This window comes from Lepus europaeus, chromosome 9 (assembly GCF_033115175.1).
Source record: "Lepus europaeus isolate LE1 chromosome 9, mLepTim1.pri, whole genome shotgun sequence".
NCBI lineage: Eukaryota > Metazoa > Chordata > Mammalia > Lagomorpha > Leporidae > Lepus > Lepus europaeus.
Window position 1 is genome coordinate 21,645,847 of NC_084835.1, and position 22,397 is coordinate 21,668,243.

Consider the following 22,397-nt stretch of genomic DNA (forward strand, 5'->3'; position numbering starts at 1 on the left):
AAGAGGTCACCGGGTCACCGGCACAGCCAGCAGCAGCACCAGGCCCAGGAGCACCATGCAGACCCCCATGGAATGCACGCACGGAGCCTGACTTAAGATGGTTTTTATCCACTCCCGGTACTCACTAACCTGCGTGTAAACTGCAGGAAGGAAAGTTTTACCACAGGCAATGCCCCAGCTCACAATCCCCACCTGAATCCACGTCTCATTGAATTCACAGACCAGAGGGCCTCCGGAATCACCCTGGAAAAAGAAAAAAGACACAAATTCTAGGGAGGGAGGAGGATCCCCATCCAGGCAGGCAGGCAGGCAGCACTGACAGGCACAAGGACATGGCACACATGGGGCCTCCCCACACACCGCAGGGGCCCTCCACGTGAGGGTTCGTTAACAGCAGATAGAAGCTGATGGGAAACTGTAACTCCTGGGAGGAATGCTGCTCCTTCCTGGTGCTCAGGGACACAGACATGAGACACTAAACCCATAGGTATCCCCAAAACACATGGAACATGGTGCTAGGGCCCTACTTTCCCCTGCACAGGAGTCCTCCCCTAGACGTTCTGCAACCCCCGACCCTGCCGCTCATGGGGTGACCACGCAGTGTGGGCACCCAGAGCCCCACTGTGGCTCCCAGGCAGCGCCTACTCTCACCAGGCATCCTCAGACGCCAAGGCTGCTCAGTATTTTGAGGGTCCCCCCTGCAAGGAAGCTCCTAACCCTTACCTCCACCTCATTCTCTCCCTGCCACAAAGCCAGGAGCCCCGCACCCTCCCCACATCAGCCCCCCTGCCTTCAAGACTCTGAACCCTGCCCAGCCCCTCCTCCAGCACAACTCTGCCCATTCCTCCCCAATGCTGGCCCTCGGTCTCACTGGCAACTCCCTCCAGGAGAAAACCAGGGCCTCCCTCCACCTCTCCCGCACCCCACCTCTCCCCCGCAGCCGCCACTGCCAGCCTGGAGCACAGCCCAGCCTGCACTGCCCGTCACTGAGCCGTGATGACAACGAGCTCCTGGATGGCAGCCCCTGGCGCCCCTCTAAGGCAGCCGCTGCTCTGCAAGGTCGCCCTGCACGCGCCTACCCGGCCCCACCTGTGTTTCCTGCCAGAACGAAAGTGCAAACCCGGACTGGGCTCTGCAGGCTGCGTGTATTCCCACCGCAACCCACGTCCTCGGGCTTCGTTGGCCACCTCATTGACCGCCATGGTTAAAATAAAAGCTTCCCTACACACTGTGGCATAGGGGGTTAAGTCTCTGCCTGTGATGCCAGCATCGCATATGGGCTCGGGTTCAATCAGGCTGCTGCACTTCCACTCAAGCTCCTTCCACTTCAGATCCAGCTCCCTGCTAATGCGCCTGGGAAGGCATTGGAAGATGGCCCAAGTCCTTGGTCCCTTGCACCCACATTGGCAACCTGAAAGAAGCTCCAGGCTCCTTGCTTTGGCCTGGCCCAGCCCTGGCCACTGTGGCCTTTTGGGGAGTGAACCAGTGGATGGAAGATCTCTGTTTGTCCTCATGTCTCTGTACCTCTGCCTTTCCATTAAATAAAAAATAAATCTTCAAAAAAAAAAAAAAACAAAACTGGTTTTCTAGACAAGAGATGCTCCCACAGAACTCTGAGCCACTGTCCACACCATCCCCCATCCCTGCTGGGCCGTTCTCTAGCCGAGAAACCAGATCCCCCTCCTCTAAGAGCCTGCTCAAGTGCTGCCTTCGCAGAGTCTCTGGGCCGAGGGCAGCGTGTGAGCCTGGGGGTCCCACAGACACTACAGGAAGACCCTGAACCTCGTCCTGGATCTCCTCTTCCACATGAGTACGACGGTTTCTGACATCTGGGCTGCAGGGTTGGGCGGGGTTAACTGATAATGGGGTTAACACTCACGCTGCATGGTGATAGCCACGCTGGGGGAACTCACTGCACACAAGTGCGCATCAGCATTGCCCGCCCCACCGCCCACCCAACACAGGGCCCTCAGCAGCAAAGGCTGCTCCCTATGGGAGGAACACAACTGACAACTCCCGGAGACAGGGCCGATTTCTGCCATGATTGTCCTTAACCGAGGGGTGTGTGAGGGAGATGCCACCAACTAGGCCATGGCCCTAGGGAGAGGGACAAGCAAACCACACACGGACTGACCCAGCATGGACTCTTGCCCTTGTGTCGGTAGCCACAGATCATCCCTTTTCGCACTATGTTGCTCAACGATCCTAATTCCTTCTGGAACTGCGCATTACAGATGTTATAGGGAATAATGTCTTGCTCCACCTCCTGAAGCTCCACTGGTGATGGTATCGACACTGAGGACAGACAAGGAAGAACTTAGTGAATGTGCACATGGGTCAGGAGAGCATCTCTCAGTACCCACTCGGGCCTGACCATGTGGTCACACAAACCACCTGACAGAGGCAGGCTGGCCAGTGGGCTATGGTCCTCACCCAACTCAGAGGGAAACCCAGGCCCAGTGGGACATCAAGAGGGGAGGGGTAGGGCCAGCACTGTGGCATAATAGATAACACCCCCACCCCAGCCTGTGACAGTGACACCCCATATGGGCGTCTTTTCATGTCCTAGCTGCTCCATTTATGATCCAGCTCCCTGCTGATGGCCTGGGGAAAACAGCACCAGATGACCCAAGTGTTTGAGACCGCCCATGTGGGAGACTCGAATGAAGCTCCTGACTCCTGGCTTCAGCCTGGTCTAGCCTTAGCTATTGCAGCCATCTGGGGAGTGAACCAGAGGACTGAGATATCTCTCTATTTCTCTCTCTCTCCCTCTGTCTATAACTCTTTCAAAATAAGTAAAAAAAAAAAATTTAAGAAAAAGGGGGGAGGGGTAAGAGCACAGAAGAAAGAACACATAAGGGAGCCAGGCAGGGCCCTGCCAGCCTGTGACAGGATAACCAAGTGACGGCCACTCTGAGCATCAGTGCTAACTGTGACAGCTCTGAGCACTAGTGAAGCATCTTTTCCTTCCAGAACAAGACCCTAGATGCTTGCCCACCCAGCCTTTCTCTAAGGAGAGGAGGCCCTGCAGACTCACAGGCAGGGTGGCTCTGCCTTGGCCTCCCACCTGGGGACACACAGCCCACCCCATCGCGGCAGGTACGTCTAGTGAGGGGCAGCTCCATAGGGCACACAGCCCCTCACCCCCGAGCTGGAATCCCCCCTGGAGAGAACCCACCCAGGGTCCTGCACAGGAACAGGAATCTCAACCAGCTCAGAAGACCCCCTGCAGCATCTGCTCCCCACCCCACCCACCCTCTATATGGCCTCCCTGTCCCCATGTGGGGCTGCAAGGCTGCCCCAGGTCACCAGGCTGCCCCACCTCAGCAACCTGCCTGACAATCTCACAGTTTGGTGCCAGTCGTCCCCATCCAGTGACCCAGCACGCTGTCCCGCTATCCACTTCCACCAGCTTCTCAGGTAAGCACACAGGCTGGATGTACAAGGTGAAATTCACAGAGAAGGCCAGCAGCGCAAGCGCGAGGTCATGACTCATCGAATTTGAGTTAAATTCTTGATGGATAACAATGTCCCGAACAGGAACCATGACTGAATTTGTGGATGGAGGGCGCAACCTGTGGTCTCCCAGCTTCACCGTGTAGTCCTCATAACTGTGGGAAAAGGAGGTAGCCTTCACAGACACCTCAGAGTGGCTGCATACTCCCCTCCAAACACCCCAGTGCTTCCTCGTGTGCCCCCAACCCACCCCAGTTCTGGCCCCAGCTCCCAATGCCAGCTGTCAGCCAGATCCCCTCCAAACTACATCCCATCACAGGACCCATGACCACTCTGGCCCATCGGCCCAGCCCAGCGGAAGTACCACCCACGGCTTGGCGGCAATGCCAATCATGAGGTCTCACCCCATGAACAACTATGGGCACCACCCCATGTTTCAGATGAGAAGAGGAAGCCTCCATCAGGAATAACACTGGGACCAGTCATGAAAATGATCAGCGCCCACAGGCCCAGCCCCACTTACTCACCCTAGTATGCAGTGGGCGGCAGTGAGGACCCACCGGCTGGAGATGAGGGAGCCTCCGCATACGTGGTTACCCTTTGACTGCAGGCTCACCTGCCAGGGCCACCTCCTCTCCGGGGCCGGTGCTCCACCCACTATCTTCATGGTTCTATTGCCGCACGCTGATTGGCTCGGTAAAGAGAGGGCATTGGACGTGAAGCCGCCGCCCCCACCCCACCATCTCCGCCCAGGCCACTCAGGGCACAGCAGGTTACCCTCAGGGAGCTCCCATCTCTCAGACCCCGCACCACAGACCTGGCCCCACGCAGTACCTCGAGGAAACAGCTCCTCAGGCAGAGAGGTCTCCGCCTGCTCCAAGTCTTGTCGCCCTGTGAGTGCTGACCTGACCCGGGGTCCCGCAGGCCCAGCCGGCACTGGAGACCCCAGAGCTGCAGTGACTTCCGGGATCCTCAGGGATTTCCGTGGTGCCAGAGGCCCCGGGGGCTCTGGGCTCAGCACGGTCATCCCAGAAGCCTCCTTGGCTTGGTAACCCACACCTGCAGAAGAACAGCCCAGCGAGGAAGACAGGAGAGCCCCCTCGGCCTCGGCCTCCTCCTCCTCCTCCTCCTCCTCCTCCTCTTCCTGGCCTGCGGTGCCCGCCACACCCCCACCGCCATCCCCACCACCTTCCGCGTCCCCGGCCCTGTGCGCCGCCCGGCCCAGCCACGTCCTCTCCGCGCCCACCCAGGGCCTCACTGAGCACGGGCTGAGCCAGCTGGAGCCACAGCAGCAGGCCCAGGAAGAAGCCCCCACGAAGACCTTCTAGGTTTGCCATGGGCACCGCCACAGCCTCCTTTGCGCCCCCTGGCGGCGGCGCACGCCCCTGCACTCCTGTTGGCGGGAACGTGGGGTCAGGGGTCGCGGGAACGTGGGGTCAGGGGTCAAGGGAATGCTGCTCTCCCAGGAGTCCTGATCCCGATGCCCCTTAGGAGACCATAACCCGTCTAGGTAATGCTGTGAAGGACGGGACTTTGAACACGTGATTAACCGCACGGGCTGCAGTGCAGACACCTCCCCGCCCCAGGAAGCCTCACACCACACCATTTCACTCATGGGTTCCACATGGCTGTTTGCAGGCTCAGGTCTGGTAAAGGAAAAGTGCTCCCAACACCACCCAGAGCAGCTATGCAGCTGAAGTCAGCATCACACAGGGACCATCCCTGTGCCGACAACCCAGCTCAACAAATGTGCCTCTGCTGGCCCTCTGCAGGGCCCCGGGGTCTCCCTAAACACAGCTGCCCTCCACCCTCTCGTGCCGCCATCAGTCTCAGTTCTGTGACTCCTTCCTCGTGTGCCTTCAAGGGTTGACCACTCCAAGCTGCTTCCCCAACGCCACACTGTACCCCTGCATGACCGCCGTCATCACACATCCTTACAGACTCACTTTTATACTTCTCCATCTTTCTTCGTGAAGTTCACCTGTGAGGAACTGGCTTGTCTCACCAGCAGAGTCTCCAGTCAACCTTTTGTCAACTGCTCTTATGATGACATTCTGCAAGTTCCCTGTCTTCTCAACATCCTGCAAGCTGGCAGTTGGAGTTGGACCCAGGCTCAGTACTTTGATCAACAAGATTGCAGGGTGTGCATTCTTTTTCTTTTTTTTTTTGACAGGCAGAGTGGACAGTGAGAGAGAGAGAGACAGAGAGAAAGGTCTTCCTTTTGCCGTTGGTTCACCCTCCAATGGGCGCCGCGGTAGCGCGCTGTGGCCGGCGCACTGCGCTGATCCGATGGCAGGAGCCAGGGGCTTCTCCTGGTCTCCCATGGGGTGCAGAGCCCAAGCACTTGGGCCATCCTCCACTGCACTCCCTGGCCACAGCAGAGAGCTGGCCTGGAAGAGGGGCAACCGGGACAGGATCGGTGCCCTGACCGGGACTAGAACCCGGTGTGCCGGCGCCGCAAGGTGGAGGATTAGCCTGTTGAGCCACGGCGCCGGCCTGTGCATTCTTTTTCTAGGAGACTCAAGATATCTGCATGTCTGCCTTTGGAGAAGTTACCAGCTGATGATGACATTGGCCTAGATCCTCAATTTACTGGGAGTTGAAAATATTGTTATTCTATTTGTATGGTTCTCTCTCCCTTGTGAGGAAAACTTTTACAAAAATGTTGAAGTTAAACATACTGTATGAGTTTCAATACCTCGCAGTTACTACTTTTACTATAGATTTTAAATATGAGGTCACAATATTTTCCCTCCACATTTACCAGAGTAGAACTTGCTTCCCAACCCAGCTGTCTTTATGACCATCTCTGACCATCAGGATGTGGTAAAGGAAGGCTGTACACCTTCTGAAGTTGGCATAAAGAGGCAGTATAGCATCTACTTTCATGCTATTAGAACACCTGAGTCCAGAGTCAACCTGCTATAGCTCTACAATGAGAAGCCCTTGGAGGAAATTGGAGGATGCCTACCCATTCTCCCCATCACCACTCTCCAGGTGAGCAAGGCCATCTTAGGACATTCTAGCCCAGGAAGAGCTACTCCTCAAATGTCACCTGAGGGACGAGCTCAGACTTGAACAGCACAACTGCCCAACTAACCAACACAACTGTGAGAAACACAGCTGAAATTATAACTCATAAAGTTATCGTGCACACTGAATTAGCAATTACAGAGATTTTCTCTCTCGTAGGAATAAAGGACCAGGTGCCTGTGAGCCTCTGGTCAAAATATTCTTATCAAACAATCAGCAAATAACCTATATTTCTGTGTGTTTTTGTTTAAAGAAGCTTGATTCAATATACTCTGCTGCATCATTGAACTCATAGCAAACAACACTTCATTTTATTTATTTTAATTAATTTATTTATTTGAAAGTCATAGTTAGAAAAAGAGGCAGAGATAAAGAACTTCCACTCATCAGTTCACTCCCCAAAAGGCTACAACAGCCAGGGTTGGGCCAGTCAGTTGCCAGGAGCCTAGAACTCCATCCATGCCTACCAGATGGGTACGGGCATCCAAGGATTTAGACTAGCCTCCACTGTCCTCCCAGGTTCCCTAGCAGGGAGCTGGACCAGAACTGGAGCAGCCAGGACACCAACTGGTGCTGTGTGGGATGCTGGCAATGCAGACAATGGCTCAACCTGCTGCGCCATGCCAGCCACACCAACAGCTCTTTAACCCATGCCTGGGTGAAACGTGTCTACCAGACCATCCAGGGTCCTCAGAAGCTTCAGAGAAAATCCAGAATTTGAAACAACTGAGCATGGATTTCAAAAATTTCTTGCAACAAAACAGAGTCATACTGACTTGTTCTACTTCGAGACACTGAAAAGGATCAGACACCAGTCCAGAGTGAGCACTTACACGGCAACAGGAATCCAACCAAAACTGAAGCAAACATAAAACACACAGCGAAGCTGGGGCAGGAGAATGGTGACATGGTCTTGTCTTATATGGACCCTAGGGGCAAAAGGTCCTGAATAAAACAGCAGCTTAGGAGTGAATAACACATATCAGGAAGGGAGGAGATGGGGTCAGTGCTGTGGCACAGAGGGTAAAACTGCTGCCTCCAGTGCCAGCATCCTATATGGGCACCAGTTCGAGACCTGACAGCTCCATTTCTGATCCAGCTCTCTGCTATGGCCTGGGAAAGCAGTAGAAGATGGCCCATGTCCTTGGGGCCCTGCACCCATGTAGGAGACCCAGAAGAAGCTCCTGGCTCCTGGCTTCGGATTGGCGCAGCTCTAGCCATTTGCAGCCATCTGGGGAGTGAACCATCGGATGGAAGACCTCTCTCTCTCTCTCTCTCTCTGCTTCTCCTCTCTCTGTGTAACTCTTTCAAATAAATAAATAAATTAAAAAAAAAAAAAAGGTTAGCTGACTCTGTAGCAGAAAATACTTGAAAACACTGCCCCCAGGATGTCCTTTGCCACCACAACCAGGCTTTTTCTCATTCCTCTCATCAAACAAGGATAATTTTATGAGTTTTGATGGGAAAGCATATGTCATTCAACAATCAGTCCTGATTTGGCTCCTTCTGACTTTTTTCTTATTAATCATAAAACATTTGTAAAGGGCATGCATTTTTCTGCTATTAAAATTTGTGAAAACGTGGCATTTACTTGGTTAAATTTCTAGTACCTCAATTCCTCAAGAATAAACTAAATGGCACATATCAATGCTTACAAAAACTCTCTTGAACTTGGTGTACTTTATAATCAAAAATTAAAGTTATATTTTAATTTTCATCTTTAATTCCATAGTTTCAGAAATATTTCAAGTCCCCTTGTATCCTCTACATGGTCTATTTTAATAGCCTCCTTGTACTTAGCAACATTAAGAACTTCAGCCATACTATTCAGACTCACTTAAAAAAAAAGCACAATCAATAAAAAACACAGCAGTAGGAGATGACAGAAAAGGACACTTGTTTATACGAGCTGAAAGACAGCAAAGCATCTCATGGCTCAACTCAGTTAGGAACCGTGCTTCAAAGCATCAAACTTCTCCACTGCTCTGTGTGTGTCCACAAATGATCACAAAAGAACTACTGATTTGGGGTTAAAAAGAATTTCAGATTAAGCCAAAGCCTGTGAGTCTGCTCTGCTTCCAATTCAGCTGCCTGCTAATGCGCCTGGGAAAGCTGCAGAGAAAGGCACAAGTGCTTGGACCTCCCCACCCATGGAGTTCTTGGCACCTGGCTTCAGCCTGGCCAAGCACTGGCTGTTGTAGTCACTGGGAGAGGGAACCAGCAGATGGAAGCTCACTGGCTCTCTCTGCATTGCGTGCTCTCTCTCTCTGTAACTCTGCCTTTCAAATATATGAAAACGAATCTTTTTTAAAGAAGGGGAGGGGAGGGGAGGGGAGGGGAAAAAAAGAAATTTCAGCCAGGCAGTGGATTCGCAAATAAGAATCCTGGAGTAAGGAGTAAGGAGGCTCAAGCACAACACCCTGGGTTGATTTCGGCCCCGACCTTGGGTGACTTGCTGCACAGCACATCACTGAGACGCTTCCTGAAGCCGGGGGTGTCCCAGCTCTTGCCAGGCAGTGTCTTAGTGGGGTTCCCAGGACTCCGACTCGGAGAGGGCACTGTGTGCAAGGGAGGAGCTGAGCCACAAAGCAGTGGCACTGAGGTCCCAGCTGGTCCCGCAGAGTCCCTTCCAACTTGTCCTAGATTGAAGGAGAGACTGGATCTTTATTTGCCTGCACGCCAGATAGTTACCATGGGCACCTCCGGAGAAGGAATCCATTCCTGCACCCAGGGCACTTTCTGTAATGGGTGCGGATGTGATTTGCTCACAAATGTTTCCAGGAGGCGGGGTGATGTGAATCTCTGCCTGTGGGACAGAGCTGGAACTCCACACCCCACACCGGTGCCTCTTCCGGTGGGGTCCTGAGCCAGTCTGTCCTGACCCCAGGAGTCTGGGAAAGCTTCCTTGCTCTGTTGCTAAGACTGCTAACATTCACCCGGCCCTGGGTGTCCAGGTCTCTAGGGTCTGTGCCTGTGCTTCCTGGTGAGCAGAGTTCGCTCCCCAGTGACTAGGAAGCTGTAACTGTGTCCCTCTAGCAAGACTCACACTCTAACATTTGCAGGCCGAACGGCACTCCATACAGTCCTGAACTTCTCCTACCTCTGGGGTTGGAACCTTCCCACCCTGTAACGCTCTTTTCAGTCCTCTGAGGCAACCTGGGAGGGAATGGGGACAGAGCCTGAGCTGGGACAGCTTTGAGAGTAGGAGTAGAGAGTAGGGAACATGTGCATCAGGGATTCATGAACTCACTCACTCTTTCAGCAAATCTGAGATGACTTCAAACATTTTCAGAAAAATGGCTTTAAAATTGATTTGGGTATAACACATTTTTTGAAATTCACGCAGAATTTTTGAATAAATGCATTTGCCATGCTCTTTTTGAAGTTCGCTCGCAGATCAAGATTCCTGCTCTGTAGCAGCTTGCAGTTGCAGGTCGGGAAATTCTGAATTATTAGAGAACTGTAACTTGACCTTGAGGAACAAACGGTGCATGGAAACAGAAATGAACAGGACCAAGGCATCCAGAGGCAGGGACTCATAGAAATGCCTACGTCTGTCCCCTTTGCTGTCCTGCTCCTCACTGCAGAAGCTGCTAAACACAGCAACAAGCCTGCCAGCTTAGAGACACTGACAGGTAAAACAGGACACAGGCTGCAGCTCGTACCCAGCGCCTAGGGCCACGTGTCACTTGGCTGGGGGCAGGCAGCTCCTCATCTCTAATCTCCCACGGTCTATGGGAGACCAGGAATGTATCCCACAGTACACAGCAGAGCTCTCTTCAGAGTATGGTTCATGCAACCGAGGCCCACAGGGGAACAGAGCTCAGAAGCAACAGGAGACGCTCTCCAAACATTTATTCGAGACATCTGAAGCCTCCACACTCCATAAGCCCTCGCTCAATACATTTGGGGTGGGAGTGTCCTGGGTGGCCACTGGGGCACTGAGGAAGGGGTGCCCGAGACAGCCTGGGAGGCTGAGCCTCTCCGTGACAGTGGGTCCCACTAGGGGCAGGGGAACTTCCCCAGCCCCACACAGCTCAGCCAGAGGCAGAGCTCAGGGCCCCATGCATCTGCAGGGATCTGGCACTGCCCGCTTCACTCCCTCCGAGCAGCCCACGCTGACCGCCTGACAAAGTCTCGGGTGAGAGCCCAGAACCGGAGCCACGTCTGGGGCTTGGCTCACTCCTGGTGATGCCTCTGCTCATGCCAGACGCTCCCCAGGACAGCAGGCAGTCCGCAGCTCCACCAGGCAGGGGAGCCGTCTTCTCGGCAACATCACTTCACCCCTTCCTGCCCAGCAGGCAGAGCGCAGCCAGGGCAGCCCGGCCCGGCAGGAGACCGGGTCACCAGGTCACCAGCAGAGGCAGCTGGTGGGACCTGGTCTCGTGCACACTGTGCTGTGTGATCTCCACAGAGCCCACGGCTGCTGACCTGAGCTTGAGGCAAGAACACCAAGAAGGAAGGGGAGGTTGCTGGGGGCTGGAGGACACGGAAGTGGGGACTGGGAAGCAGGAGGGAGTGGGCAGAGGAGGTCACCGGGTCAGCGGCACGGCAGCAGCAGCACCAGGCCCAGGAGCACTAGGCACACCCCCACGGAATGCACACATGGAGCCTGACTTACGATGGTGTCCACCCAGTCCCTGTACTCACTAACCTGTGTGTAAACAGCAGGAATGGGAGTGGCACCACAGTCAGCACCCCAGCTCACAATCCCCACCTGAATCCACGTCTCGTTGAATTCACAGACCAGAGGGCCTCCGGAATCACCCTGGAAAAAAAACAAAGACACAGATTCCAGGGAGGGAGGAGGATCCCCATCTGGGCAGGCAGGCAGCACTGACGGGCATAGGGATACAGCACATCAGGGCTTCCCCACACACCACAGGGGCCCTCCACGTGTAGGATTCAGTAACTGGAGATCAAAGCTGATGGGGAAATTGAACATCCTGGGAGGAATGCTGCTCCTTCCCGCTGCTCGGGGACAAAGACTTGAGACACCAAACCCTCAGGCAGGCAGTTATGACCAAAACACACAGAACGTGGTGCTGAGGGCCCCCACTCTTCCCCTGCCAGGGGGCTCTTTCCCAGACCTTCTGCAACCCCTGACCCTGACACTCATGGGGTGACCACGCAGTGTGGGTGACCACAGAGCTCCACTGCAGATCCCAGGCAGCGCCTACTCTCACCAGGCATCCTCAGACGCCAAGGCTGCTCAGTATTTTGAGGGTCCCCCCTGCAAGGAAGCTCCTAACCCTTACCTCCACCTCATTCTCTCCCTGCCACAAAGCTAGGAGCCCCGCACCCTCCCCACATCAGCCCCCCTGCCTTCAAGACCCTGAGCCCTGCCCAGCCCCCTCCTCCAGCACAACTCTGCCTGTCCCCACCCCCCAAAAGCTGGCCCTCGGTCTCACCGGCAACCCCCTCCAGGAGAAAACCAGGGCCTCCCTCCACCTCTCCCACACCCCACCTCTCCCCCGCAGCCGCCACTGCCAGCCTGGAGCACAGCCCAGCCTGCACTGCCCGTCACTGCGCCGTGATGACAACGAGCTCCTGGACGGCAGCCCCTGGCGCCCCTCTAAGGCAGCTGCTGCTCTGCAAGGTCGCCCTGCACGCGCCTACCCGGCCCCACCTGTGTTTCCTGCCAGAACGAAAGTGCAAACCCGGACTGGGCTCTGCAGGCTGCGCATACTCCCACCGCAACCCACGTCCTCGGGCCTCGTTGGCCACCTCGTTGACCGCCATGAGTAAAAGTAAAAGGTTTCCTACACATCTTTGCATAGTAGGTTAAGTCTCTGCCTGTGATGCCAGCATCTCTTATGGGCACCGGTTTGACCCAGCTGCTCCACTTCCATTCCAGCTCCCTGCTAACGCAGCGGGGAAGCAGTGGAAGATGGCAAAGGTGCTTGGACCCCTTTCAGGTCACATGGGTGACCTGAAAGCTTTTAGCTCTTAGCTCCTTGCTTCTAGTTGGCTCAGACCTGGACACTGAACCAGCAGATGTAAGATTTATCTATGTTTCTCCTCATTTCTCCGTACTTCTGCCTTTCCATTAAACAAAAAATAAATCTTCAAAAAAAAAAAAAAAGGTTTCCAAATTCCCTACCAAGAGATGCTCCCAAAGGACTCTGAGCCACTGTCCACACCATCCCCCGTCCCTGCTGGGCCGTTCTCTAGCTGAGAAACCAGATCCCCCTCCTCTAAGAGCCTGCTCAAGTGCTGCCTTCGCAGAGTCGCTGGGCCGAGGGCAGCGTGTGAGCCTGGGGGTCCCACAGACACTACAGGAAGACCCTGAACCTCGTCCTGGACCTCACCTTCCACATGAGTACGACGGTTTCTGACGTCTGGGCTGCAGGGTTGGGCGGGGTTAACTGATAATGGGGTTAATGCTCATGCTGCATGGTGACAGCCACACTGGGGGAACCCACTGCACACAAGTGCGCATCAGCATTGCCTGCCCCACTGCCCACCCATCCACAGGGCCCTCAGCAGCAAAGGCTGCTCCCTATGGGAGGAATACAACTGACAACTCCCGGGACAGGGCCGGTTTGGTAGGAACTAACTCAGGCCACGCCCATGAGGATGGAGGGATAAGCAGACCATACCAGACTGACCTGGCACGGACTGTGGCGTTGTGGTCGGTAGCTACAGATTACCCCTTCTCCCACGTAGTCTCTAGAACTTCCAAAAACCTTCTGAAACTCCGCATTACACTCTTCATAGAGAACAATGTCTTGCTCTAACTCCTGAAGCTCAGCTGCAATTTTAGATGGCCCTAAGGAAAGACCACTGACAAGTTGTGGACTGCGCCCTGGGACAGGACAGGACCCTCAGCACTCGTCTGGGGCCTGACAATGGTGGTCACACTGAAGCACACAGATGAGGCAGGGCAGGGGGCGTGGTTTCCATCTACACAGAAGGACACTCAGGCCCAGTGTGCTGCCGATGAGGAGGGGTAAGAGCACCCCCATGACCACAGATGGAAGAACACTTGGGAGAGAGGCAAGGTCGTGCCAGCCTGAGAAAGGAAGACCCAGCGTCTGCCTCCGAGCATCAGTGCTAATCTGACAGCCCTGACATCAGCAGAACATCTTTACCTTCTAGAACAGGATCCCGACTCCCACACAGGTACTGCCTGAAGAGGACCACACCCAGCCTTTCTCTAAGGAGAGGTGGCCCTGCAGACTCACAGGCAGGGTGGCTCTGCCTTGGCCTCCCACCTGGGGACACACAGCCCATCCCATCGGGGCAGGTATTTCTAGTGAGGGGCAGCTCCATAGGGCACACAGCCCCTCACCCCTGAGCTGGAATCCCCCCTGGAGAGAACCCACCATACCCGGAGCCCACACCCGAGGTCCTGCACAGCAACAGGAATCTCAACCAGCTGCAGAAGACCCCCTGCAGCATCTGCTGCCCTACCCCACCCACCCACTCACCTATCGCTCCTTTCCCCTGCCTGAGGCTGGAGGGCTGACCCAGGCCACCAGGCTGCCCCACCGCAGCCCACTGCTGGGCATTCTTACCTCTCTCTGACAGTTGGCCCCATCCTGTGACCCAGCACGGGGTCCCAGTTTTCACTTCCACAGATTTTTCAGGGAGGCACACAGGCTGGATGTACGAAGAGAAATTCACGGAGTAGGCCAGTAGAGCAAGCGCAATATCATGGGTCAGGGTCTTAAAACTGAAATTCTGATGGATGACGACGTCTCGAACAGGAACCACCACAGTATTTGGGGACGAAGAAACCAACATTTTGTCTCCCATCCTCACGGAGTATTTCTGATCGCTGTGGGGCAGGGATGTGGTCTTCACAGATGTCTGGGAGGGGCTACATACTCCCCTCTGCACATCCCAGGGCTCCCCAGGCTGCTTCCATCTTTCTGTGATGACCACTGGCCACCCCAGCTAAACCACACCCCACCCAGGACTCCTGAGCACTCTGGCCAGCGGGGCTCAAGGGGTGGACAGAGCAGCAGTAGCAGCTGGGACCTTGGAAGTAATGCCAGTGCTGGCTACCCCCAACTGAACATATGGGACATTGGTTGGCATCAGGTCAACACAGGTCAGAGGTCCACATTTCTAGGCCCAGACACTCACGAAGATATGCAGTGGGCTGCAGTTAGGATGAATCGGCTGGTGATGAGGGAGCCTCCGCATATGTGGTGATCGTGGACTTGCAGGCTCACCTGCCAGGGCCACCTCCTCTCCGGGGCCGGCGCTCCGCCCACTATCTTCATGGTTCTATTGCCGCACGCTGATTGGCTCGGTAAAGAGAGGGCACTGGACGTGAAACCGCCGCCCCCACCCCACCATCTCCGCCCAGGCTGCCCAGGGCACAGCAGGTTACCCTCAGGGAGCTCCCATCTCTCGAACCCCGCACCACAGACCTGGCCCCACGCAGTACCTCGAGGAAACAGCTCCACAGGTGGAGATGTCCCAGCCTGCTCCAAGTCTTGTCGCCCTGTGAGTGCTGACCTGACCAGGGGTCCCACAGGCCCAGCCGGCACTGGAGACCCCGGAGCTGCAGTGACTTCCGGGATCCTCAGGGATTTCCGTGGTGCCAGGGGTCCCGGGGGCTCTGGGCTCAGCATGGTCACCCCAGATTCCTCCTTGGCTCGGTAACCCACACCTGCAGAAGAACAGCCCAGCGAGGAAGACAGGAGAGCCCGGCGCCCCCTCGGCCTCCTCCTTCTCCTCCTCCTCTTCCTGGCCTGCGGTGCCCGCCACACCCCCACCGCCATCCCCACCACCTTCCGCGTCCCCGGCCCTGTGCGCCACCCGGCCCAGCCACGTCCTCTCCCCGCCCACCTAGAGCCTCACTGAGCACGGGCTGAGCCAGCTGGAGCCACAGCAGCAGGCCCAGGGACAGGCCCCCGCGGGGACCCTCTAGGGACGCCATGGACACTGCCACAGCCTTCTTTGCGCCCTCTGGCGGCGGCGCGCGCCCCTGCACTCCTGTTGGCGGGAACGCGGGGTCAGGGGTCAAAGGAATGCTGCTCTCCCAGGAGTCCTGATCCTGATCCCTCTTAGGAGACCATAACCCGTCTAGGTAATGCTGTGAAGGACGGGACTTTGAACACGTGATTAACCTACCGGGCTGCAGTGCAAACACCTCCCCGCCCCAGGAAGCTTCACACCACACCATTTCACTCATGGGTTCCACATGGCTGTTTGCAGGCTCAGGTCTGGTAAAGGAAAAGTGCTCCCAACACCACCCAGAACAGCTATGCAGCTGAAGTCAGCATCACACAGGGACCATCCCCATACCAACAACCCAGCTCAACAAATGTCCCTTGCTGGCCCTTTGCAGGGCCCCGGGGTCTCCCTAAACACAGCCGTCCTCCACCCTCTCGTGCCGCCATCAGTCTCAGTTCTGTGGCTCCTTCCTCGTGTGCCTTCAAGGGTTGACCACTCCAAGCTGCTTCCCCGACACCACACTGTACCCCTGCATGACTGCCGTCATCACACAGCTTCAAGGCACTCTCCACCACACTCTTTTTTTAAAGTCTTAATTCTTATTTCAAAGGCACAGTTAGAGGGAAACAGAGGTCTTCCATCCACTGGTTTTACTCCCTCGAGGGCCACAATGGCGGGGGCTAAGCCAAGCTGAAGTCACGAAGCTGGAACTCCATCTGGATTTCCCACATGGGTACACGAGTCCCAGCACTTAGGCCATCTGCTCTGCTTGTCCAAGCACATTAGCAAGGAAATGGATCAGAAGTGGCCAGGACTTGAGTCAGAGCTCACATGGGATGCTGGCATCACAGCTAGGAGTTTAACCAGTTGCACCATTATGTTGGCTCCTCAAACACACTCCTCTGTCTCCTTGAGCTTCATCCCTTGAAGACTCTGGGATCCCATAATCATAATCTGAGCAGCAGAAATGTTCAGTGTTGTACATCACTTGTCCCTATAGGCTCAGTGGCTTGTGTGCTTCACTGTTGTAGATTTTGTTTTCTTTTAAAGATTTATTTATTTATTTGAGAGGTAGAGCTGCAGACTGAGGAAGAGACAAGAGAGAGAGAGAGGTCTTCTAGCCACTGGTTCACTCCCCAAATGACTGTAGTGACCGGAGCTGGGCTGACCCAAAGCCAGGAGCCAGGAGCTTCTTCCAGGTTTCCTACATGGGTGCAGGGGCCCAAGAACTTGGGCCCATCTTCTGCTGCTTTCCCAGGCCATAGCAGAGAAGAGGACTGGAAGTTGAACAGCTGGAACTCTAACCAGCACCCACAAGGGACGCCAGCACCGCAGGCAGAGCCTTAAGCTACTATGCCACAGTGCTGGCCCCATGTTTTTTGTTTGTTTTGTTTTTTAAGACCTTATTTTTTTGAAAAACAGAGTTACAGAGATATATAGAGAAAAACAGATATCTTCTATCTGCTGGTTCACTCCCCAGTATCCAGAGTTAGGCCACCATGAAGCCAAGAGCCAGGAGCTTCTTCCAGGTCTCCCACAAAGGCGCAAGGGACCAAACATTTGGGCCATCCTCCGCTGCTTTTCCAGCCACATTATCAGGGAGAAGGATTAGAAGTGGAGCAGCTGGGACACGAACCAGTGCCCACATAAGATGGCAGCAGCTTTACCTATCACGCCCCAATGCCTGCCCCAGAGTGATCATTCTTAGCGAAACTTAGTCTGCCACCTGACCCCTCTACCCCATGTCACCTGTCTCTCCCAGAGGCTGCCTCTACTCAGCCCCCAAGCCACTTACTAAGGGTCCTGCTGATGACTACCTCTGCCCCCTTTCCTGGGATCCACCTCTAACTTGTGGCCCCAGGCCACTGCCAGATCACTCAAAGGCAAACCAGTCTAATTTATTAAGATACAGACATCTCAGATTGGCCTGGCCATTGATGTTCAGCTCTCTCTGTGTCTGTGTCTGTCTTTTCCAGGAACCAGGGCAGTTCCTTAGTGACCAAGATGCTGGAACTGGTTCTGAGTCCCCTCCAGCAAAACTTGCACCCTAATATTTGCAGACCGAAGGGCACCCTATCTGTAACCCTAAACTTCCCAGTTCTGGGACTTCCCCCGCACAGGGGCTGGAGCCTTCCCACCCTGTTGCGCTCTCTCCTCTTCTCTGAGGCAGCCTGGAAGGGAATGGGGACGCAGCATGGTCAGAGGGCAGGCAGAGGAAGCAGCAGGGGGACAGAGGACGTGGGAGAAGCCACTTATGCATCATGGATTCACTCCCTCACTCCCTCATTCAGCCATCTGTGATGGCTTCAAAATTTTTGAGAAATGACTTAAGACTGTATTTGGTGTAAATATTTTGAAATTCCCGTACAATATTTAATGTATGCGTTTGCAAGGAATTTTCTGAAGTTCTCTCACAGCTCCAGACTCTTCCTCTGCTAAGCTTCGTGCTGCACGACAAAAGATAATGAACGATGAGGGAACTGGAACTTGGCCCTGAGAACAAACTTGCCCACTGTGGAAACTGTGAAATGAACACATAGAGGGAGGACCTGTGCAAATGCCTGTGAATGACACTGCACAGTGAAGTCCACAGTGGCTGCCACAGGCAGGGGAGGCTCCTGTGACGGCTTTCCTGATGAGGAGAAAGTGAAAAGAAACCCAACGCCAGCAGGACTGACATGGAACAGGGCCAGTGAGACGTATCAGAGAGAGAGCGGCAAGTAACACTGGAGACAGATGGTCAGCCGTGGGGATCCACAAAGCCCCAGTGGCCACTTCTCTAGAAAGGTGTGACCCGGGACTGAGACTAGCTGTGACCAGGTGCCACACAAAAAGCACAGGGTCCGAGCCCCTGCTTCCCTCAGGCAGCACGTAGGACTATCACTGACTACCCACTGAGCACCTCTGACAGCTGGGGTGTCTGCCGATGATCGACACAGATGCACGGCAAAGCCAAATGGGTGACTCAGAACACTAGTCGGGAATGAAAAGCACACACACAGTGGTCCCCTCCGACTCCCCTCCTCCTTATGGTTAATCTTTGGGATCAAGGCCCAGTCCTTAGCCCATGGTGCTTCCTCAAGGCACATCTGTTACAGAGCAGCACGGCCAGGCACGAGGCACCTGAGTGTGCCATGTCCCACACTCCGTTCCCTTTCCTGCCCTGCTCCTCGCCACAGAGGCTGCTAAACCAGGTACAACCAGCCAGCTCTAGAGATGCTGACGGCTATAACAGGATCCAGCCTGGGGACCCCCAGACAGCTCCACACGTGTGTCTTCCAACACCAGAATGACCGAGTACATCTTCCCGAGGTAAATGGGAGCCGGCTCTCCACAAAGCAGATGGATGCACCAACCTGCCCAGACAGCCGAGCCTCAGAACACACGGGACACTCTGCAACATTTATTCAGCTGACATCCGCAGCCTCCACACTCCATAATGCCTCACTCAATACATTTGGGGTGGGAGTGTCCTGGGTGGCCACTGGGGCACTGAGGAAGGGGTGCCCGAGACAGCCTGGGAGGCTGAGCCTCTCCGTGACACTGGGTCCCCACTGGGGGCAGGGGAACCTCCCCAGTCCCACACAGCTGAGCCAGAGGCAGAGCTCAGGGCCCCACGCATCTGCAGGATCTGGCACTGCCCGCTTCACTCCCTCCGAGCAGCCCACGCTGACCGCCTGACAAAGTCTCGGGTGAGAGCCCAGAACCGGAGCCACGTCTGGGGCTTGGCTCACTCCTGGTGATGCCTCTGCTCATGCCAGACGCTCCCCAGGACGGCAGGCAGTCAGCGGCTCCACCGGGCAGGGGAGCCGTCTTCTCGGCAGCATCACTTCACCCCTTCCTGCCCAGCAGGCAGAGCGCAGCCAGGGCAGCCCGGCCTGGCAGAAGACCAGGTCACCAGGTCACCAGCTGAGGCAGCCGGCGGGACCCGGTCTCCGTGCACACTGTGTTGTGTGATCTCCACAGAGCCCATGGCTGCCAACCTGAGCTTGAGGCAAGGACACCGAGAAGGAAGGGGAGGATGCTGGGGGCTGGGGACACGGAAGTGGGGACTGGGAAGCAGGAGGGAGTGGGCAGAGGAGGTCACCGGGTCAGCGGCACGGCAGCAGCAGCACCAGGCCCAGGAGCACTAGGCACACCCCCACGGAATGCACGCACGGAGCCTGACTTAAGATGGTGTCCATCCAGTCCCTGTACTCAGTAACCCTGGTGTACATTGCAGGCAGGGGAGTGTCGCCGCAGTCTACTATCCAGCTCACAATCCCCACCTGAATCCACATCTCGTTGAATTCACAGGCAAGAGCACCCCCAGAATCACCCTAGAGGAAGGAAAAAGTCACAAATTCCAGGGAGGGAGGAGGATCCCCATCCGGGCAGGCTGGCCGCACTGACGGGCACAGGGACACAGCGCACATGGGGCCTCCCCATATGTCACAGGGGCCCTCCACGTGCAGGATTCAGTAACAGGAGATTAAAGCTATGGAGAACTGCAACACTCTGGGAGGAGTGCTTCTCCTTCCTGGTGCTCAGGGACACAAACCAGTGAAGGCCACATCAGAGAAAGTTATTGCACACAACGTGCCTACCAGCATTGCCCACCGCACTTCCCACCCACCCACCATGCAAAGGCTGCTCCTTATGGGAAGACCAGAAGTGACACCTCCCAGGGACACGGTGAGTTTCTGCCGTGAATCTCCTGATTTAAGGGCTGAATCAGGGAAGCGAAACCAACTCTGGGCACGGCCCTAGGGAAGAAGAAACAAGGGAAATACAGAGACTGACCCAGCACGGACTTTTGCCCAGCCGGAAGCCACAGATCATCCCTTTCGTCACACCAAATCCGTAGCATCCCACAGCTTCCTCAATTTTCTCCTTGCAGTCGTCATGGTCAACAATGTCTTGCGGTGACTCTTGAAGGTCATCGGGTTTTGGTGATGACCCTGAGGAAAGACAGTTGACCAGTAAATCCGCTGCACTGGAGCACCTCTCTGGGTCTTGATGGTGATGGTCACACTGAGGCCAAAGACGCAGCAAAGGCAGTAAGTGTCATGTCTGTTCACACGGAACGAAATTCAGGCCCACTACAACATCAGGGGAAAGGGGTACGAGCACCCTCATGACCACAGACGGAAGAACACTCGGGAGAGAGGCAAGGTCACACCAGCCCGAGAAACGAAGACCCAGCATCTGACAGCCCTGACATCAGTAGAGCATCTTTACCTTCTAGAACAGGATCCCGACTCTCACACAGGTACTGCCTGAAAAGGACCACACCTAGCCTTTCTCTAAGGAGAGGAGGCCCTGCAGACTCACAGGCAGGGTGGCTCTGCCTTGGCCTCCCACCTGGGGACACACAGCTCACCCCATGCGGCAGGCACATAGCCCATCAACCTCAGCACCCACACCACAGGTCCTGCGTGACAATGGGAATCTTAGGCCGATGCAGATGACTCCCCGAGGGCATCAGCTCCACCCTCTCATGTCCACCTCCCTTATGGCCGCCCTGCCCTATGCAGAGCTGCAAAGCTGCCCCAGGCCACCAGGCTGCCCCACCACATCCTGCCCATCAATCTTACTTATTCCTATTATTCGGCCCCATCCAGTGACCCAGCATGGCGTCCCAGCTTTCACGTCCATCAGCTTCTCTGCTAAGCACACAGGCTGGATGTACGAAGAGAAATTCACGGAGTGGGCCAGCACAGCAAGTGCAATGTCATTTATCAAATAGCGACCATTGAAATCCTGGTGGACTACAATGTGACGAACAGGCACGACCACAGCCTTTGGGTCTTCGGTGTACAATTTCGAGGTTCCCAGCTTCACTGTATATCGCTGATGGCTGTGGAGAAAGGACAGAGTCTTCACAGAAATCCGGAGGGGCTACCTACTCCCCTTCACAATTCCAGGGCTTCCCTGTCAGGCCCCATCATCCCATGACAGCCATTTCAGCCACTTCCCCCTCAAACAAAAGCCCTGCCCAAGACCCCTAAGCACAACCGGCTCCCTGTGTGAGCCCAGAGCAGCAGCAGCAGCAGCAGCTGAGGCATGGCAGCAATGCTAATCCTGGTTCTCCCCGACTGAACAACCATGGGGCATCACTATGTGAGGAACAGGAGGCTGGGGTGGGGAAGAGGTCTGGCCACAGGTCAACAAATCAGGACCTATGTTACCCTCCCCAAATACTCACGTAGCTATGCAGTGTGCGGCAGTCAGGACCACCCTGCTGGAGATGAGGGAGCCTCCGCATACGTGGGCATCATTTATCCGCAGGCTCACCTGCCAAGGCCAAGTTCCCTCCATGGCCGGCGCTCCACCAACTATCTTCATGGTTCTATTGCCGCACGCTGATTGGCTCGGGAAAGAGAGGGCACCGGAAGTGAACCCCCGACCATCTCCACCCAGGAGCCCAGGGCACAGCAGGTTACCCTCAGGGAGCTCCCATCTCTCTCAAACCCCGCACCACAGGCTCAGCCCCTATGGACCTGGCCCCATGTAGTACCTCGAGGAAACAGCCACTCAGGCCGAGAGGCCCCAGAACGCCACAAGTCTTGTCGTCCTGTGGGTGCTGACATGACCCGGGGTCCCACAGGCCTAGCTGGCGCTGGAGACCCCGGAGTTGCAGTGACTTCCGGGATCCTCAGGGATTTCCGTGGTGCCAGAGGCCCCGGGGGCTCTGGGCTCAGCACGGTCACCCCAGAAGCCTCCTTGGCTCGGTAACCCACACCTGCAGAAGAACAGCCCAGCGAGGAAGACAGGAGAGCCCGGCGCCCCCTCGGCCTCCTCCTCCTCCTCCTCTTCCTGGCCTGCGGTGCCCGCCACACCCCCACCGCCATCCCCACCACCTTCCGCGTCCCCGGCCCTGTGCGCCGCCCGGCCCAGCCACGTCCTCTCCGCGCCCACCCAGGGCCTCACTGAGCACGGGCTGAGCCAGCTGGAGCCACAGCAGCAGGCCCAGCAAGAAGCCCCCACGAAGACCTTCTAGGTTTGCCATGGGC

The 22,397-nt window shown here is 55.7% G+C and overlaps 2 protein-coding genes across 2 annotated transcripts; both read right to left on the bottom strand.

Moving 5' to 3' along the window:
* Positions 1 to 1,035: 1,035 nt before the first annotated feature.
* Positions 1,036 to 5,418, bottom strand: LOC133766223 (serine protease 44-like). Its single transcript, XM_062199944.1, has 7 exons — positions 5,403 to 5,418; positions 4,703 to 4,849; positions 4,362 to 4,605; positions 3,984 to 4,127; positions 3,349 to 3,611; positions 2,135 to 2,295; positions 1,036 to 1,098 (listed from the first exon to the last, which is right to left on the bottom strand). The coding sequence occupies exons 1-7, from the start codon at positions 5,416 to 5,418 to the stop codon at positions 1,036 to 1,038; spliced, it is 1,038 nt and encodes a 345-aa protein (XP_062055928.1).
* A 5,414-nt stretch (positions 5,419 to 10,832) lies between these two features.
* LOC133766225 (serine protease 44-like) lies at positions 10,833 to 21,729 on the bottom strand. Its single transcript, XM_062199945.1, has 11 exons — positions 21,590 to 21,729; positions 20,979 to 21,241; positions 20,196 to 20,342; positions 15,295 to 15,441; positions 14,962 to 15,115; positions 14,584 to 14,748; positions 14,010 to 14,272; positions 13,281 to 13,297; positions 13,101 to 13,238; positions 11,111 to 11,257; positions 10,833 to 10,925 (listed from the first exon to the last, which is right to left on the bottom strand). The coding sequence occupies exons 1-11, from the start codon at positions 21,727 to 21,729 to the stop codon at positions 10,833 to 10,835; spliced, it is 1,674 nt and encodes a 557-aa protein (XP_062055929.1).
* Between the last annotated feature and the right edge of the window lie 668 nt (positions 21,730 to 22,397).

Bases quoted from the DNA above. Each gene is read 5' to 3' on its own strand.
- LOC133766225 (XM_062199945.1), bottom strand. From the start codon at position 21,729: ATGAAGATAGTTGGTGGAGCGCCGGCCATGGAGGGAACTTGGCCTTGG. The intron at 15,442-20,195 runs GTCCGTGCTGGG...TCCCGCCAACAG, and splicing joins TGGCTTCCGGCTGGGCAAAA to GAGTGCAGGGGCGCGCGCCG. The intron at 10,926-11,110 runs GTAAGTCAGGCT...TCTTGCCTCAAG, and splicing joins GGGACTGGGTGGACACCATC to CTCAGGTCAGCAGCCGTGGG.
- LOC133766223 (XM_062199944.1), bottom strand. The intron at 3,612-3,983 runs GTGAGTAAGTGG...CTTTTCCCACAG, and splicing joins GCCGCCCACTGCATACTAGG to TTATGAGGACTACACGGTGA. The intron at 1,099-2,134 runs GTCAGTCCGTGT...TCGTTCTGGCAG, and splicing joins AGGGCAAGAGTCCATGCTGG to GAAACACAGGTGGGGCCGGG.